Genomic DNA, 18,463 nt, shown 5'->3' on the forward strand with positions numbered 1-18,463 from the left:
CCCGCCTTTTTCATCTCAGTCTCACGTCCTGAAATGTAAGGCTGATCCAATGAGATCTTACAAGTGACTTTTTTTTTAATAGCCTACATATTTTACCGTAGACCTTAGTTACTACAAAAGAGGTCATCAGTACGAGAGAGAGAGAGAGAGAGAGAGAGAGAGAGAGAGAGAGAGAGAGAGAGAGAGAGAGAGAGAGGAGAGAGAGAGGAGAGAGAGAGAGAGAGAGAGAGAGAGAGAAAGATAGAGAAAGAGAAGAAATAGCAAGATAGTAGATGGACAAAGTATAAAAATATTATACATAGATTTAGAGGGAACTTTTCTTCATTAGATTTGATGATATCTCAAAGATTTCAAAACCAAAAATAAATAAACAGATAATTTAGCTTGACTGATGGATAAAGCTTCAAATACACTAATATGGCGTCTTTTCTCTTTAAATGTAAAAATGTTCATCCCGCAAACACATAACTGCTTATTTGCAAAAAATGTTTGGGCAAGATTTTAATAAATTATGTTTTTCTTTTGCAGTAAATGCAACAATGAATCGTAGTATTCACGTCTTCCTGGTGGTGTCGCTGATTGCGGGGACATTTTCTTCTCACATCCACGAAGACGTTCAGGTATTTGCAAATGATTATGCGAGCGCATCTGCTAACTATAGCTGGTTCACATAAGGCAGATTCTTGGATGAGCCCTATGCTTACGAGACGTTTGTTTAGCGGCCGCTGATTAGCTGGTGCCGGGAGGTAGGCAGGCAGCTCCCAGCCAATCAGCTGCCGCCAAACCAACGTTCCCAAGAATCTACTTTAATTGAACCAGCTATAATAAGATAAGTTTCCTTTTCCTGGTTGACTGAAGCTTATCGTTTGATTCAAATAACTCTCCACTCTTCGTCGGTCCATGACCGGACCGCAGTCACTATAGGTAGTTCCAAAATGTCAAAAAGAGCGAGGAAGCACTCATCACTGGCAGTACATTTTTGACTGAACCACTTTGCTATCAGTAGGCTGATTGGAAGTTAGACTGAGCAGAGACCAAGAAAGTACAGGAAGGAGAGACAAAGTGAGGCATTGTTGAGGAGTAAATAGCATGCCAGACTCATTTGGTGTATCTTATTATCCACGTTATGGCCATTAAAAAAAAAGTTACACGAAATCATTATCCCATAAAGCTTGGCAAATTCAATTCCATGTCAAGAATTGTCACTTCCTTGAGGAAGACTGCTAAGTCAAATTCATAGTTACCAACCCTGAATGTATGACACATTAATATTTCTAATTAATATGTTTTGGCAAAGTTCTTTGCTAACAGCTGAAATAAAAGCTTAATTCAGTGCTAAGCTCTTCAGCAAATTATATCAGTATTACATCTCCTGAGGGGTATTTTGGAAAGACGTCTATATCCCTCAGGAGAGGTGGAACATACATCCCGCCTATGTGAACTCTCTCGAGAGAGACTGAGAGTTTCCGGTCCCGTGATTGGTTTAATCAATAGCCAATCTGGAGCGTCGTAAGGGACTGGCCTAGTTTGCGTTATTAGTCTAGTTCCGTTATAATTTTGTATCTAGTATCTGGATTATGTTTGTTGACTTCTAAAATGAAATAAATCTTCGCAGAAGATGAAATAATCACATAGAATACCAGCGATTTATTAAAAAAATAACAAGTCCATGGAAAAAGTCATTAAAAAGATTCATCAGCTTTCGTACAATACAGATATAATTCTGCATATTACAATCCTAACTGGAAAACGAATGCTGTTCAAAATGGCTTTCGTCTCGGTGCTTTCATTCATAACCTGGTTCCCCCTTTCGCCACAGAAGGACGTCGACGCGGACGCGACCTTCGGTGATTCTGAGGTCCTGCAGGAGGAACTCCAGCGACTGAGGAAGGAAATCCAACAGCTGCAAGAGGAAAACCAGGACCTCCTGAGTTCCAACTCAGAAGTCAATAGGTATTAAAAATGTACTCGATTGTGATTCACTTGCAAAAAAACGCTAGTCTGAACGCTAATAGCACAACCACCGTCTTTTTGGAATAATGGCCATTTAGGAAATAGGTAGTACAGGTATACCAGTATTATTGCAAAGTAATAATTCCCGGAGACAGCGGTTTCCGAAACATGTCTTCAGTCTGGTACGAATAACATTAATCATCTACGAGACTAGCGACTTAATAACTGATCCATACAAGGCTGCGGAGAAACTGATTTAAGGTCTAACCGAAAAATGTATGGGACACAACGCCTCTGAAAAGGGGCAAATCATGCGCCTAGAGGAAAACAGAAACGACAGCAGATGTGATCTCACGTCAGCTTGTCGACCTGAGCTCCCAGAAAGAGACACTGTAGCTTGCATTCCGCGTTAACTTTATCAGCAGTATAGATCTCAGTTGCCTATAACAGCTCATTTATCCCAGATGTGCGCTGTTCTTTGCTTCTCTAAGCTTATCCTAATAAATAAATTAATATATATAATTAACCGGGAACTATTTCAGCTTCAAAAATGTGCAGCTGCTAGAATATTACGCTTTTTTGCACTATACGTTCAAGATACAAACAGCGTATAACGACATTAATGTATTCCGTACTTTGCTCACATTAATATTCTGATCTTTTAAGAGTGAACGTATGATCAGTTATTTCAATAATTAATCTTTTAAACTAACACATTAAAGAGATAAATACTCAGATAGCACTTCGACTTAAGAACAAGGATTAAATGATGCGCTTTTGGTAATTTAAAGTGATCATAATTTTTCGGGGACATAGCTACTGTACCCTGCTGTGGAAGCACTAGCTAGCCGGGGTAGGGGCGTGGTTGGTAACGCATTAAAGAGAGAGAGAGAGAGAGAGAGAGAGAGAGAGAGAGAGAGAGAGAGGCAATGGCCGTAAAATACCCGATAAATACTCAAATTCTTCACCGGACTGCCATTGGCCTTACAATCTAATAGAAATGTATCAAATGAAATAATCATATACGTAATACAAGGAAAGCTTTAGCCCTTTATAATATAATACGACTATATTATGAAACTCATATTTACCCACTTCTCTCCACAGGATCCTCGCTGTTGATGAAATGAGAACGAGAAATGGAAGCTCTTCAAGGTAAGCTCCTGCTCGCCAAGATAGCAGGGAAACAGGAAACAAAGGGTTTGCCACAATTTCCTTGGCTGTCTTTCTGTGTGTGTGTGTGTGTGTGTGTGTGTGACTGCCTTTATGTGCATCTGGGATCCTGGAGTCTTCAAGATTTAAGGAGATTTAGGTGGAAGAAATAGAACAGAAGCGCGGACCATTTTGATGCAACGAACGAGATAGTACTATCTGTAGGCCTATAATCCCTACTGGTATTGAGGAGTAGACTTGTAAACTGTGAAACTGACCTTCTGCCGAAATCATATGGGTGGCTCACTTAACAAGCACCACTAATTGGTTGTTAAATGTTGGGTCCAGATCTAGTGGAGATACCAGATGAAACTAATATATAATAGCTAGATATCCTTGGACTCTCCCGATTATAGAATGACCTAGACATATACTGGTGGGGGGGGGGGGGGGGGGGGGGGGGGGGGGGGGGGGGGGAGGTTAACTGGATCTAGATCCAACTTAGAAGATACCAAGTAAAATTTACACTACGATAGCACTGCACATCCTGGAGTATTGTAGTGGTAATGACACATTATAGTGGGTGGTTACTCCCTGACAGACATAACCAACGATTGGAGGGGAGAGATGGGACACCTTGAAATGATTTAAAATCTATCATAGGCAATATTAACATTAAAAACATTGAACAAGAAAATGGTAATTTATCTGTCACTCGTCATCCTGATAAAATTTAAAAGGCAAAAAATGCAAGAAATATTATGATTGTTACGGGGTAAGCATTATTGTCGGAGTTATTTCTTCCAAATTCCTATTGAGCTTTGGAATATTTGACCTCATTAACTTCATCACATCTATACATGAAAAATATGGATGAGACTTACTAGGCCTATCCTACTTTCTATAGATTTCATATATGTCTGTATGTATGTATGTATATAAGCACAAAGTCGTTCGGGTGAAGTTGTTGCTTCACACAAAGCAGTACTTTTTTTCTGAGAAAACAGCTACAAATACGTGCGCTGATCCATTTTTGAATCATTTAAACCAGTCATATCGTGCCAGTCTCAATTCTTCTAAAAAAATGTAAAGTAAGTTTTTTCGTTTTAATAGCCATTCTTTGGTCATTTCCTTTTCTTTTGGCAGAGTAAGCCTATAGTTAGGGCACTGCAGCAATGTCGAATTCCGTAGCCCATCAACTGACTTGTGGATGAGATGAACTTTTTATCGGATATGGCATATCGATTGATATTAAGACCGAAGTCCCATCGTGTAGATACGAAAATGTGAATGAATCGCTCAAGAGAGGCTAACTATAACACATTTTTCCCCATTGTACTACCCCCACTCCCGAAATTAACGATCATACAACCTGGAGCTGCTGACCAGGGTTGGAGAAATGAATTACAATTACAATCCCTTTCAAAAAATGTAAATTACAATTACATTTGGAAATAGCAATTGCATTAGAATTACAATTACTTGAAAACAAAAGCCATTGCAATAACAGTTACAATTACATCTGATTTCGGTGCGAGAGTGAAAGCTAATCTTTGGCACAGGGAACAGTGTATTGAGGAAGCGAGCTAATACGGTTACATGATTTATTTCTAGAAGTGTAAGTGACAGAAAAAGAGCAGAGGTCATATCAAAAGAGTACTTATTAGAACTAATGAGGGAAAACTTGGACTATGACCTTGAGTTCTGGTCACCTTACTATAGGATGGAGAAAGCAACCCATCATGGATCCCGATCCTTACCACTTGAATTTTATAATGACAGTTGAATTAAAATTATATATATTCAGGAAAGAAAACTTACACTCAGCTCAAAATGATATGGGCAAGTTAAGGCGAAAATCGCCGGCAGTTTGATGTTTTTAACTTCCCGCCAGCGCGCACCACAGCCAGCCTATGCAATGTGTTTCTATACGTGCTATCGATGCTGGCTTTGACTAACATTATTCGTTTAATTTTCTCCCTCGTAATATTTTTTCTCTCGGTGTCCGTTATATCCTGTAGAGCGGCATTGACATCTTATTATATCCTCACATCTGTTCAGTGTGTTTACCATTGCTCCTACGATTTATAATCCGTCTCCAACGCAGTCATATAAAATCGGACAGCCGAAGTGCAAATCTGTCAGCTGTGCAGCAAGCATTCCCGTAAACAAAGTAGGCTAACACTTCCCTGGACCCTGAGCTCTATGCTCTCATTTTTCTTTTCTCTTGTTTACTTTACATTTGTGCTGGGTGGTTATTTATTTATTTATTTTTGGTCCATTTTGCTCTTATATTCATTCATAATCTCCTTGAGAGGAGAGAAATGTTCGGAATAACTTTGTTTGTAGAGAGATTGTTTAAGAAATAGGGATCCTCTTAGCCTACGCCAGCAGAAAGAAAATAGACTATAGTAACAATGATAATCATTCCTAAAACTGATAATATGCTATTTAAATGCATCCACGATTTCATTAGTATGCAAGTCAGTTGAAACCAAAAGAAGGTATTCATATTCCTGCTTCGATCAAATAAACCGAGTAGGCTATAGCTCAATTATATGATGTGCACTCTAACTACAGCGCATACCTTACATATGTATTACTATGTATTTAATAGTTGTGTATTACTCTTATTTAACAAAAGTTATGTAAATAGACATTTTGCAGCACTAAATCTAATAATGATAAGAAATTCCATGCTGCTATCAGTTGCTTGTTTGACAAAATAATATGACAGAATTATTATAGGCCTACAAATGAATGTTATTCATATGAGACAAAAAATAATATTTGTATAAAAATAAATACAAAAGAATATAGAAAAGAAAAGATTATCTATTAAATATATGACGATAACATACCATACGGTTCAATAGTAGCCTACTGCACGTATTCTATATAGTAATTACCAGGGCTTGTCCCTCCCTCTCCCCACATGTCAGGGGGTAACCACCCATTAAAACGTCTGTCATTACCAATACAATACGCTAGGATGTGAAGTGCTATTGTAGTGCAAATTTTACTTGGTATCTCCTAAGTTGGATCTAGATCCAGTTAACACCCCATTTTCAGTGTGTCTGTCAGGGGGGAACCACCCTCCAGTATGTCTAACCCGCACCCCCCCCCCCACCCTTTTCAGTGTGTCTGTCAGGAGGAACCACCCTCCAGTATGTCTGTCAATGGTAATTCTATACTCAGGAGAGTCCGCAGATATATTATATATTAGTTTCATCTGGTATCTCATATGCTGGATCTAGACCCAACATATGACAAGCAATTAGTGGTGCTTGTTAAGTGAGCCACCCATATATTTTCGGCAGAAGGTCAGTTTCACAGTTTACAAGTCTACTCCTCAATACCAGTAGGGGTTACAGTGGGTATCTCATTCGTTGCATCTCAGTGGTCCGGGCTGTGGGACTAGAACTCTCCCAGCAAGAGTTAATGCCTGGTGAGATCCCCCTACCTCGTCAGGTAGAGGAACTTTCCCGGGGAGAGAGTCAACAACTGTTCGGTGGGTGGCGGACAAGCAAGCTCTCAGGTGCCGGGGTCAACGGATGGCAAGTTCCTTAACACTTCACCAGGTGCACGAACTCTCCCATTATTAAGAGAATTTTCAAGCAGAGGGTGACCAGAGAGACACCAGAAGGTCTCCAGAGGGGCACCAGAAGGCCTCCAGAGGGACACCTGAAGGCCTCCAGAGAGACACCTTAAGGCCTCCAGAGGGACACCTGAAGGCCTGCAGAGAGACACCTGAAGGCCGCCAGAGAAGGCCTCCAGACACCTAAGGCCTGCCAGAGACCTGAAGGCTCTGCCGAGTACCACCTGAGGCGCCATATAGACACCTTAAGGCCTCCAGAGGGACACCTGAGGGCCTCCAGAGAGACACCTTAAGGCCTCCAGAGGGACACCTGAAGGCCTCCAGAGGGACACCAGAAGGCCTCCAGAGGGACACCTGAAGGCCTCCATGAGGGACACCATGAAGGCCGTCCATAGGGACACCAGAAAGGCCCTCCAGAGGGACACCTGAAGGCTCCCAGAGGGACCTAACCGAAGGGGCCTCCAGAGGGACAACCTAAAGGCCGTAAACCAGGGGATCCTAAGAGGGGCTCCAGAGGGACACCAGAAAACCTCCAGAGGGACACCAGAAGGCCTCCAGAGGTACACCTAAAGGCGTACAGAGGGACCTAAGAGGGGCTCCAGAGGGACACCAGAAGAATGCTGTTGGAATAATCTAGAAGACTGGCTATGCAGAAAGGAGCTCAGTTCCTTCAAGTATGCTATGTGCTTTGATGAAGACTTCTAACAGATCTCTGTCAATGCCAGAATGAAAGGACTCGATTCCTTCAAGTATGCTATGCCCCTTGATGAAGACTTCTAATATAAGATCTCTGTCAAAGCAGGCAAATAGTCGGACATCTAGAAGTATTCTTGCAGAGGTCTTCATTCTGGTCATTCTGGTGGACCAATCTAGAAGACCAGCTCTGCAGAAAAAAGGAACATAGTCCTTTCAAGTATGCTATGTGCCTTGATGAAGACTTCTAAAAGAAGACCTCTGCCAAAGCAGGCAAATAGTTGGATATCTAGAAGTAGTCTTGCAGAGGTCTTCCTTCTGGTCATTCTGGTGGACCAATCTAGAAGATTAGCTCTGCAGAAAAAAGGAGCACAGTTCCTTCAAGTATGCTATGCCCCTTGTTGAAGACTTCTAACAGATCTCTGTCAAAGTGGGCAAATAGTCGGATATCAAGAAGTACTCATGCAAATGTCGTCCTTCTGGTAATTCTGTTGGAATAATTTAGAAGACTGGCCCTACAGGAAAAAGGAACAGAGTTCCTTCGAGTATGCTATGTGCCTCGATGAAGACTTCTAATAGAAGACCTCTGCCAAAGCAGGCAAATAGTCGGATAACTGGGTGTATTCTTGTAGGTGTCTTCCATCTGGTAGTTCTGTTGGAATAATTCTGGAGCAAGGCGGGTGTCTCAAAGAGAGCCTCTTCCCTCAGGGGATGGTTCCCAGGGCTTCCTGAGGGGAAGCATATCCGGAATATTGGCAAGAGGAAAATGAATCATTTTGTTCCTGATTATACACAAATGCATAATGTAAGATCACATATAAGATTAGAATAAGCCTTGGTCGTATTCAACAAATGCTACATACACACATTATATATACATACATAATATATATATATATATATATATATATATAATATATATATATATATATATATATATATATATATACTATATGAATTTCCTTGGCTGCCTTTCCATGTGTATACGTGTGTGATGCCACCTTTATGTGGCTCCAGGATCCATACCCATACTGATACCAATACCCATATCTGTACCATACTCATATCTGTACCATTCCCATACCAGTATTATACCCATACCCATACCTGTACCTGTACCCATATCCATACCATACCCACACATGTACCATACAGATACAGATTCTGTGAAGCCATCTTCAGCTCCTAAACAGATTCAGAATCTGTCTTAGGAATCATTTCTTCCACCTCTTGGAGAAATGCCCGATGGCTCATTGGTATCGGTATGGTACAGGTATGGGTATGGAATGGATATGGGTATGGGTATGGTGCAGGTATGGGTATTGGTGTCAGGGCTGCTGACAACAACTTTATCAAAACATCCATTATCCTCTTGACTGGTTTCTTGGTAAACAGGGAAGTTACATCTAATCTTGCAAATTGACAACCCTACAACCTTATGAGACCAGTCTCAAAGGTAAGAAAAATTGTACTTTACCATATCATCATCATAATTAGTTTAATGTTAGGTTCCATATTATCATTCACATTAATAAAACATACTATAAAATACAGTACAGTACTCGTATTGTGTTTTAGTATGCAGAAACATAAATAGCACTGTACATGTTGACTTTGCGTGTACAAAGTTGAACAAACAAATACGAACAGCCGTTCGGAACGTGTTCGTAAGTAGGGGTGTGTTTGTGTATATATATGTATGTGTGGGTAACTTCAATTATTTTCTATTTTCAGACCTACTGACTGCACAGACCTTCTGATAGCTGGCGTAACAGAGAGCGGTATTTATCAGATCTATCCGTTCGTGTAAGTGGCATAAGTTTACGGTCTATTCTTCTCTATTCTCTCACTTCCCTTTGGCATTTTCTACACCCAGAAAGGTTATAAAATCGTTGCACATGGCTTTATTTTATTATGATGTTGGCTTTAAATTTTGCTTTTTCCATTCTTTCATTCATAAACCCTTTTACTCCTGACATGACACATACGTATACTGAAAACTTCAACACCCAGTCAGTGGCAACTCTTAATGTCATGTGCACATAGTTTAGGCATAGCTTACCCTCCCACAAAGATTGTATTTGAAATGATTTATCGATTAGCATTTGTTTGCCATTGCGCCTCTCTACCTGCTTTTCTACTAAAGTACATAGAGTAATTTCACTGGTTAACAAACTCATTACACAATTTTATGTTTCGCTAGGAAATATTTTGAATGGTATATCAATGATCATTTTTTGGCCGCTAAAATTTTTGCATTCCTTTATTTAAGCCTTTTGTTAGATTCTCATTTGTTAGAATTTTTCGTTATAAAATGTATATGGGCTTACAAAGGATATCTACATATGAGCCGAATGCACAAAACTCGTTATTTTTCTCATTTGAAATTTACTCAATTTCCTTCATATTTTTGATCGACTGCTAAACGATTAAAACTACTTTTGATTGAAAGGTTCCATCAAGCATTGCTACTCACCATACCTCCTTCCTTCCTCGACACCTCAACACCCTCTCCGACATTCAGTGTCCAAAGAATCTTCAGTCACTTTCTTCTCAATTATTCATTTTCAACTATATGCAATACGCTCCAAAGAATCTGAGTAATGAAAGGAGGGCTTCTAGCTTTTCTCTTCCCTCTTTATAGTTCTCAATACAATGTTCTCTTTGGCCAGGAAGCACTTCACCGTCAGTCTTTTACCTAAGCCTATCATTATTCTGAGAGTTGAGAAAAAGAAGTCAAGGCCTTTTAGTTTCAAAACTTGATCATCACAAGATCAAGATTAATTTCGTGGGACCAAGCTTTTTAAACCCTCATTTTCTGTGGCAGTCCACTGTGCAGGACTAAAAGGTTGTTGTTGTTGTTCACTCTCTCAAACCAATGATCATCACACTGAAAGTTTTTGTAAGGGCTATGGATGCTGAAAGATGCTATAAGCTATCCAGTCTGACCTTTAAGTGGAACTACCGTTTTCGACACAAAAAACATCAGGAAAAGTAGTACAGAATAAGCTCACTGTGGCTTCCACTCTGACAGTTTTGAGGTCCTCTATTGCCTGCCCAAAGTATCGACAACAGAGCCATTGTCTAAAATGATATTCAGGTCCAGGATAGTAGTAGAGCAGCACTCTTTCAAGGGAAGCTTGCGGTTTGAACAGCAGACCCTAAGGTGACCTAAAAGTAGTTATAATGCAAGTAGGTAACTTGCTAAACTTTAGCTGAAACTTTACAACAGAATACAGTTTATTTTGATGGCCAACTTGAAAAGAAATAACACATTAAGAATGTAAAACTACCAATTTAAGTGTCTTTTGTCTATATAATGGCTGTCTCTTCAGATGCTCCTGCTCATCACCCATCTACGTCTATTGTGACATGGAGACAGACGGAGGCGGATGGACAGTCATTTTGAACAGACAGCCACAAGCCTTCGGTGTAAACTCCCGCCAACTGAATTTTAATCGATCTTGGGAAGAATACAAACACGGCTTTGGTTCCGTAAGCGAAGAATATTATCTAGGTAAGGAAACTGTGTCATAAGTTCATAACTCCCCACAAATGTCTGTACATTGAAAGCTTTAATAATATTTGCTCCAAGGCGCATGAAATTTCCGTCAGTTAATTAACTTTACACCAACTTGTTACTCTATTGCTGTTTAACTGAGGATCATCAAACTCTGCCACTTTGCGAGTATAGTTCCTTGTAAAATGCTAAATGTTAAAATTGTCTCATAATGTGCTTACCATAGATTTACAACACTTTTAAACTTTTTTGTGAGTAATAGCAATGAGGCAGTCCAGTAATATCTGCATTTTTAGAAACATGACTGCTTGTAGGATTATCTACCTATCATCGTTTATTGCTAATAACAACCAAGCAAGGTCAGACAATGATACTAATATCTGTTACCAATTTGACTTCCCATCCTTATGAATGTTAGAACATTTTTGTTTACAAAAACTGTATTAGGTTCAATACATTGTCTGTGCTGGAGTTGGGGCATTCTTGTATTGAAACCCCTGAATAGGTTGTTACCCTAATAAACTCAAGGATGACCGATATCCTGATTATTTTTCACGGTAATGCATACAGGCACAAAAACTCTAGTTTGTATTTTCCTAATAGACAAAACAACAACAAAAACAGTATAATTATATTCTTGACGTCCTTTGCAGGGAATGAATTTATTCACCGTCTGACGAACAGTAGGGCTTACGCTTTTCGAATGGACATGTTTGTTACTAATGGTGAATTCAAAACCCTCTTGTATGATGACTTCAGAGTAGAAAACGAGGAATCAAGGTAAGATAATAAAGCCTTGTTTAAAAAATAAAACCGAGCCACATGAGTACAAATTCAAGAGGGGTATGGCTAAAAACATTACCTCAGCGAACCTGATCTTTAACTCAAGTTCTTGCCTTTACTTCGTCCAGTAGTTTTGGTCAATTCTTGCAATACAAAACATTGCATGTAGTTAATACAGGTATCGAGACTGTGTTGTGATACCTGCTTTCATTTCCCAATCACTGTATGTGCCTAATCGTTGTCTCATCGCCCCATTAAATGCCATTAGATTGTCGACTGTAAATATGAAGATAATGTCACTAGTCACGTTTAAACATACAAAGGTTGAAGATTTTTTCTTTGATCACGACTTAAAGACAGTTTCTTCTCATTCCAGTATGTATTCAACAATTAGATACCCCTTATGTGCATAAATGATCACTGACCTTGCACATTAAATCTCTTATGGCAATACCCTACCCACTATGTAGAATGAGATGTGGATTTACAATTATATAACAAAACGATATTTGTTTGTCCCTTTAACTTCTTGTCCCTGTATCCCTTCTATCTTTCCTTATTTAGATTAGGAAGCCTTTAGAAATATCACCCATATTTCTCGGACCAAATTCTAAATTTATGCTGAATCATGTCAGAGGGCCAAATCCTATTCATTGAATGTGTAAGCATATTCATTTCCACTTCACACATAACTAAATTACAATCATTCAAATTCAACAGTCGGCTTGTGCTCACCAGTCTGACAAGCAATACCATGCATATTACTCATTATAAGTAAACCAGTGATTGGAAGTGACATAAACTATTCTTTCTCACTGTGCTATCCTCATCATGTGACGATGAAGTGAGTCATCCTAGTAAAGGTATATGAAGCCAGTGCACAATCATGTCACATTTATAACATCAAGTGGACGTGGTCTGGCCGAGCCCTGAAGGCACTGACTGGATGGTGCCAGATCCTGGGAGTTCTGCTCATAGAGTGAGCTGCCTGGAGTAGCAGGTGGCTGAAGTGGTTATTTCAGGGGCATGTCTTATTGTTCTCCTGTAAGTGGTAGGCACAGATGGTTCTCCTGGCTCATTTCCAGTGACTTTCCATTGGTTGATGTTGCTGTCCAGTATTTTTGTTTCTTATGAGGGGAACTGTCCTATTCTCTCATGTACTGGGGTGTGGTTGTCCTGATGGTACTACCTGTTGATGACACCTCTTACCACCCTGGCAAACCTACAGTAAAGAGTACCCAGTCTCCACCATGGTTTGGGTGACATGATTGAACTTATCAGAAGTTGTATTCAGAAAGAACAACATCAGAGGGCACAAAAAAGTAGGCATTCATGACGAGGATTGCCATTTTTCTGGACATTCACCACTGCCATTGAACCAGAGCCCAATGTTGGTTGGCTCACAATGGACCTGGGTGTGAAAGCCTTGGGGAGTGCTGGTGACACAAAAATCCAAAAATTGAATGGTGCCATCTAACTTTGCTTATGCATGATGTGGAGAACTTATTCTTTCTCAACGATGCGCATAGGTGTCCTCCAGCTCCTCGTCCACAACATGGACAAAGGTGTCATCAACATACCAAACACATACAGCTGGTCTGTGGGTAATGCTGATGGCATGCTGCTCGACAGCTTCCATGTAAAAGTTGGCACACACGTCTTCGGCGGGATCCCCAGCTGTACATGTTCAAGTATGTTAGTGACACCTTTGCCAACATTGCTGACGAGAATGAGCCGTATACACCTCAGCTCACATTTGAAGACTAATCTGTTCTTTGCTTTATGAGTGAAATAAATGTAGATGTCAACATTCCCTTTTTTTGGACATCCATATTGCCAGCACTCCCCAAGGCTTCATTTGCTGATCCACTGTAAGCCAGTGGGTAGTGTTTTGGGCTTGTAGTTTCTGATATAATTGTTGGTCTTGAAGATATGACAAGTACAGTCTGCAGACGAGGCAAATCTTGTTATAGTTCTACACTCTGAGGTAATGCAAAAAAAAAAATAAATAATAAATAAATAAAGCGGCTATTATACTATCCTTTATAGAAACTTAAATTGGATCAGTAAGTTATATAGTAAGCTAAACCAGTGGCACTTACTAATTCTTGGGGTGCAGGCACTACAGTGACAATTGAGAGTGCTCTATTGAAATATAACTTCTGGAGGAGGACCAAACGACATTTCCCATAATGTCCTAAATGCTAATTCCCATTGCTAGAAAAGAAAAAAATGAAATCACTGTACTGAGTCATTTTGTCTAGAGCCTAAAGATCCTGGGAGTTTGCAGACAACCAAACATGAAAGGATATTCAGGTAATAACGAAATAAAAAAGCTAGAAGAAAATCCTATCATTACCATCATCTCTGCAAATATGAGAAGACAAACCAACAATACTAAGCTTTCTAGTAATACTGTAATAAATATTAAGTTTCTGAAGCCCAGGGGAAAGAAGGTTTTAAGCATCATCAAATACTATTCAGAACAAGTTCAGTATTACTTTTTAAAACATAGTGAATCATAAATTGTGACCAAAGTGCAAAACTGGATGATCAATATGAACTGAATTTTGATGGAGTTTGGTCTCATTCCCAGCAGACTATACCAATGATCCATTCTAAATTTCTACAAAGGGCAACAGCCACTTTGCTTTTTTAATTGTGTCAGTGAAGAACTTCAACAAGAGTTGTTTCATCTGTAGACTGTACCATCTTATATCTGGGGCTAACAATTACATCACAAATAAAGACTAACAACAACTATGAACCCATAACAGCTTTGCTACTGATCACATAAGACTGTGAATGAGGTAGAGTATAACACCTTCAGACCTAAGCAACAAGGTTTACATAGAAGAGATGTATGATTAACCAAATTGAAGGGTAGCATTAGAGTTCATCTGAACAAGTCTGAACTCATATCTAATTAGATTGCACGTGTTCGTTTCATTATTGTTAAGGTTGAATGTAAAATTACTAGTGTTCAACTGTAATGTTAGTTTCAGGTCCCTTCCTGAAGAATTTCGAATATGCTGGTAAAGTTTATTTAGCACAAAGAATTTATTCCTTATAATTAGGGTAATTTTCACTATAATGCTAAAAAATCTTTTCAGACGACATTTCTTCAATATACGTAATAAGTAATTACTAGTAGAAATTCTAAAAAATTACTGCCTATCAGTTTCTGTTCCATGTACCTGGAAGTGGACACCATTTATTCTGCAGTGAAAAATGAAGATTCTTTGTTGATTAGAAGGAAAAATATAAAATTTTGTTTTAGTTTCCAAACAGGTCTTTAGGCTTTTATTTGGCTCTCCAACTATGGCCCTGCAGAATACTAATTACCTTGTAAAGTATGGCCTTTCTGTCAAACATTAATCATGCAAATGTCTAATAAATGTGCCCTGCAAGCACAAGTACATTCCCAAGCAGCTGCATTTGAAAACACAATAGATTCGTTTCCTGTCATACTGCAACCAACCTTAAATCTGGTAGTTCTTAATGCACAGTTCTCCAGTTGTTTTTGACAGGTTTTCAGTTCATTTGGTCAGAAAGACCATTTCTGAATGTCCAGAAATATGGCTGAATGAATTGCCTACAGAGTTCCATGTCCTGAGGTTGTCACACACTAAAATTAAATTTTCATATTCCTTCAGGTACAAGCTTATACTAGGCAACAAGCTGGCTGAAAGCTCAACGAATTATGATTGTTACTACTACAGCAAGAATAAGTATTTCTCCACTTATGACAGGGACCATGATCACTGTAAGTTAATCTCTGTCTCTCGACTATTTTGGACCACATTCTCTTCTTTGTATGCTATATTATGAAGAGTATTACTTGACAATTGATCATTCTGCCAGGCAACAAATATTACATTTATCACTTCCAGGTACTTTCTATGTACACAACGTTCGGTTTTTGATAGCCTACCTACTAACCTCTCATAGTTTCAAAAGGAAATCATCACCTCTTTTGAAACAGAACAGAAACATCATCCATAACCAGATCAATGAACTTTTCATTTAGAGTGGAAAGAGAAGTTGCTGATTCTCATGTCTCCCTTACAATATGCAGAAATGCCTGAAAGTGTTGATGATTCTTGTCAAAGAAGAGTAGCACCCAACTAACGTATATGGATTTTCATTTGTCCACATTGTATGACATTTATCCCTTATATATCATTAATGATTTCCCAAGTTTGTCCTAGCAAGGCAGAAATACAAAGGATGTAAACATCAGTATTTTTATTCACGCAGAAAAAAACTCAGAAATGCTGAGAGTAATTAATGAATATTCACAGAAGCGTGCAGTATATAAAACCAGATATATGATGCAATGTACGTAAAGTGAATGACAGTGGGAATGGATGCTGAATCAATTGTAACTGAAGGTGGAGCATTGTTGTAGGTAACATATACAGCTCATATTTGTATATGGGGTATTTGGATAATACTAGAATCAGATGAAGCAACAGCAAGACAACTGATCTGCCACCATTAGATGTACCTTTTGCATGCACGAATTACTAGTGCTTCAGGGGAGTTCCACTCTTATATAACCCTGGTTACTGTATGGGTAATAACGAGGTTCAGTCTTGTGACTTTACTCGCATCACACCGTAACACCTGCTCTACTACGATAATTTCTTAGTGTATATACCTCGTTTGTTCTTCATTGCGTAGTTTCATTTTCTTTGAGCTTTTTAAGATTTTAAGGAAAACTTCTGAGGTATTTTAGCATTCTATGGGAGTGTATCCAAATACAGTAACCACTGAAGACTGTCAATGTAATTTTCCACATTAAAATTGCTGAATAATACAACACTAAGGTATGCTACAAGATAGCAAAGTTAGCTGACTTCAGTTTTGTCACTAATATTGGTATTTCTTACAGCGAAGTTTTTCGTTTAGTTCCTAAAGACTGCACGTGACAATTTTTCATCACATAACTTTCCATATAAATTTCCTGTGCTTTAGAACCCTCTCTGAAGTCATATCTTCAGTCGCTTCACTTTCCTCATTACTCCTTGATAAGTTTTACTGGTGCTCGTTTGAATTTCATTATCTTCTGTGGCTGCGGTGTATATGCTTAATAAACTTTTGAATACAACTTTCCATTTTCCTATTTATAGTGCACTTATATCCATAATCATTCCTTTTTTTATTCCATGAGCCATAACACCTTAATTTCATCAAACTGAAAAACCAAACTGAAAACTGCCAATTACCTCACAGGAATAAAGTGATGTCATTTTTGCATCCCCTCTATTTTTGACTAGTTTCTTTAGAGACCAACTTAAGAGATACAATTTGTTTTGTGTTTATGGTATGATATTTAATAAAGACAAACTTAATGTACTCTTAGAGAGATACTGATGTTGTTATATCTACCAGAAGCCTTCTGAACACTTGGATGGGCACGTGCCAAATTCTATAAGTCAGCAATGAGCAGCAATCTGCACAGCTTACTAGCCCACAAAAATGCTGCTAACTCATAACTTAGGCTCAAACATAAATTAAAATGTCTTCATCTCACTTACAGCCAGTCTGAACTGCGCCTCAGAACGTGGGGGAGGATACTGGTATCACGACTGCCGGCTTAATTACCCTCCTACAGGGCCATACGAAGAACACATGAACAACACGTGTTACTACACCACTGAGAGTTATAGGTTGTCGAACCTCCAAATTAAGATTCGGCCCTCGCTCTGTGACACCACCTACAAGAAGATCATTGTGGCTAACTCCTGCGCCCGTGGCAACGGCAGTGGCAGTGGCTGCAACTCTTCATCAGCTCATCTTCCTATTCACGTTGCTTCAAGAAAATAAATGGAACTTGTATGCATGACCACTTAGGGTCAAGTAAGCTAAACCAATAATGCCATACTTGTTCATTACACTTCTGTTAATTATGATTGGCAACAGTATTATGTCTTAGTATATCATAGAATTGTGAATTGAAAAGCCAAATATTTCGATGGTCTGAAATTATAGATCAAATATAATTTGCCGTAGAACTGGTGATATTTTCAAAACAAAATCAATATCTCAAGTCACTCTCTACTAATCAACATTAATGTCATTTATGTACTATAAGGCAAATAAATGAGCTTGTGAGATTTTGAAATTTATCTATTTACAATAAAAGAATAAAAAACTGAATAGCACAGGCATTTGTTTTAGTTGGTAATACTGGGGTGCTGTAATAATCATATCATAGACCGTGTTCATAAACCTTGCATTCAGTCCCGTTTCAACACGACCTGGTACAGGTAAATATGTAGTTATGATTCATATACTATGTAAATGACAATTCGAATATGAGTATTCTACGCAGGAAATCGTATGTGAATGCCAACTATAGTCACTCTCTGGTATGTGACACCACTATTTAAAATCCAAAATGGCGTCCTATGCATATACATCGTGAGGTGCCCAGCCTCAGTAAATAAAGTGCCAGTTATTGTTTGATGATTTTATGCTGATCAGATATCCTCTAAATTTCTGTTATAGATCTTATATTTTCTTTACTTAGAAAATAAAACCTATCTGTCTGATTATTAGGATATTTTGCAATAATATTAGTTGTTGTACAGGTTCAATCGCTAGCTTCTATTCTGCAGTGCTTTCTCCTATCAAACTGCGTTCCTTTAGTAGACCTCGTCAGGCACTTGTGCGCAAGACAGAAATGAGCTCTTTGGCCATCAATATTATCATACCATTTCCTTAAATACAAATAAACACACTGGAAACAATTGGAA

At 38.8% G+C, this 18,463-nt stretch overlaps 1 protein-coding gene across 1 annotated transcript; it reads left to right on the forward strand.

Moving 5' to 3' along the window:
* The first annotated feature begins 531 nt into the window (after positions 1–531).
* Positions 532–17,869, forward strand: LOC135221413 (techylectin-5A-like). Its single transcript, XM_064259193.1, has 8 exons — positions 532–620; positions 1,820–1,953; positions 3,061–3,108; positions 9,131–9,202; positions 10,732–10,913; positions 11,570–11,696; positions 15,356–15,465; positions 17,245–17,869. The coding sequence occupies exons 1-8, from the start codon at positions 540–542 to the stop codon at positions 17,529–17,531; spliced, it is 1,041 nt and encodes a 346-aa protein (XP_064115263.1). The 5' UTR covers positions 532–539; the 3' UTR covers positions 17,532–17,869.
* The last annotated feature ends 594 nt before the right edge of the window (positions 17,870–18,463 follow it).

This window comes from Macrobrachium nipponense, chromosome 2 (genome assembly GCF_015104395.2).
Source record: "Macrobrachium nipponense isolate FS-2020 chromosome 2, ASM1510439v2, whole genome shotgun sequence".
In the NCBI taxonomy this organism is placed as follows: domain Eukaryota; kingdom Metazoa; phylum Arthropoda; class Malacostraca; order Decapoda; family Palaemonidae; genus Macrobrachium; species Macrobrachium nipponense.

Excerpts from the sequence above, each read along its gene's own strand:
- LOC135221413 (XM_064259193.1), top strand. The coding sequence starts at position 540 with ATGAATCGTAGTATTCACGTCTTCCTGGTGGTGTCGCTGATTGCGGGG. Across the intron at positions 9,203-10,731 it reads TATCAGATCTATCCGTTCGT|ATGCTCCTGCTCATCACCCA; the intron begins GTAAGTGGCATA and ends CTGTCTCTTCAG. Across the intron at positions 11,697-15,355 it reads GTAGAAAACGAGGAATCAAG|GTACAAGCTTATACTAGGCA; the intron begins GTAAGATAATAA and ends ATATTCCTTCAG.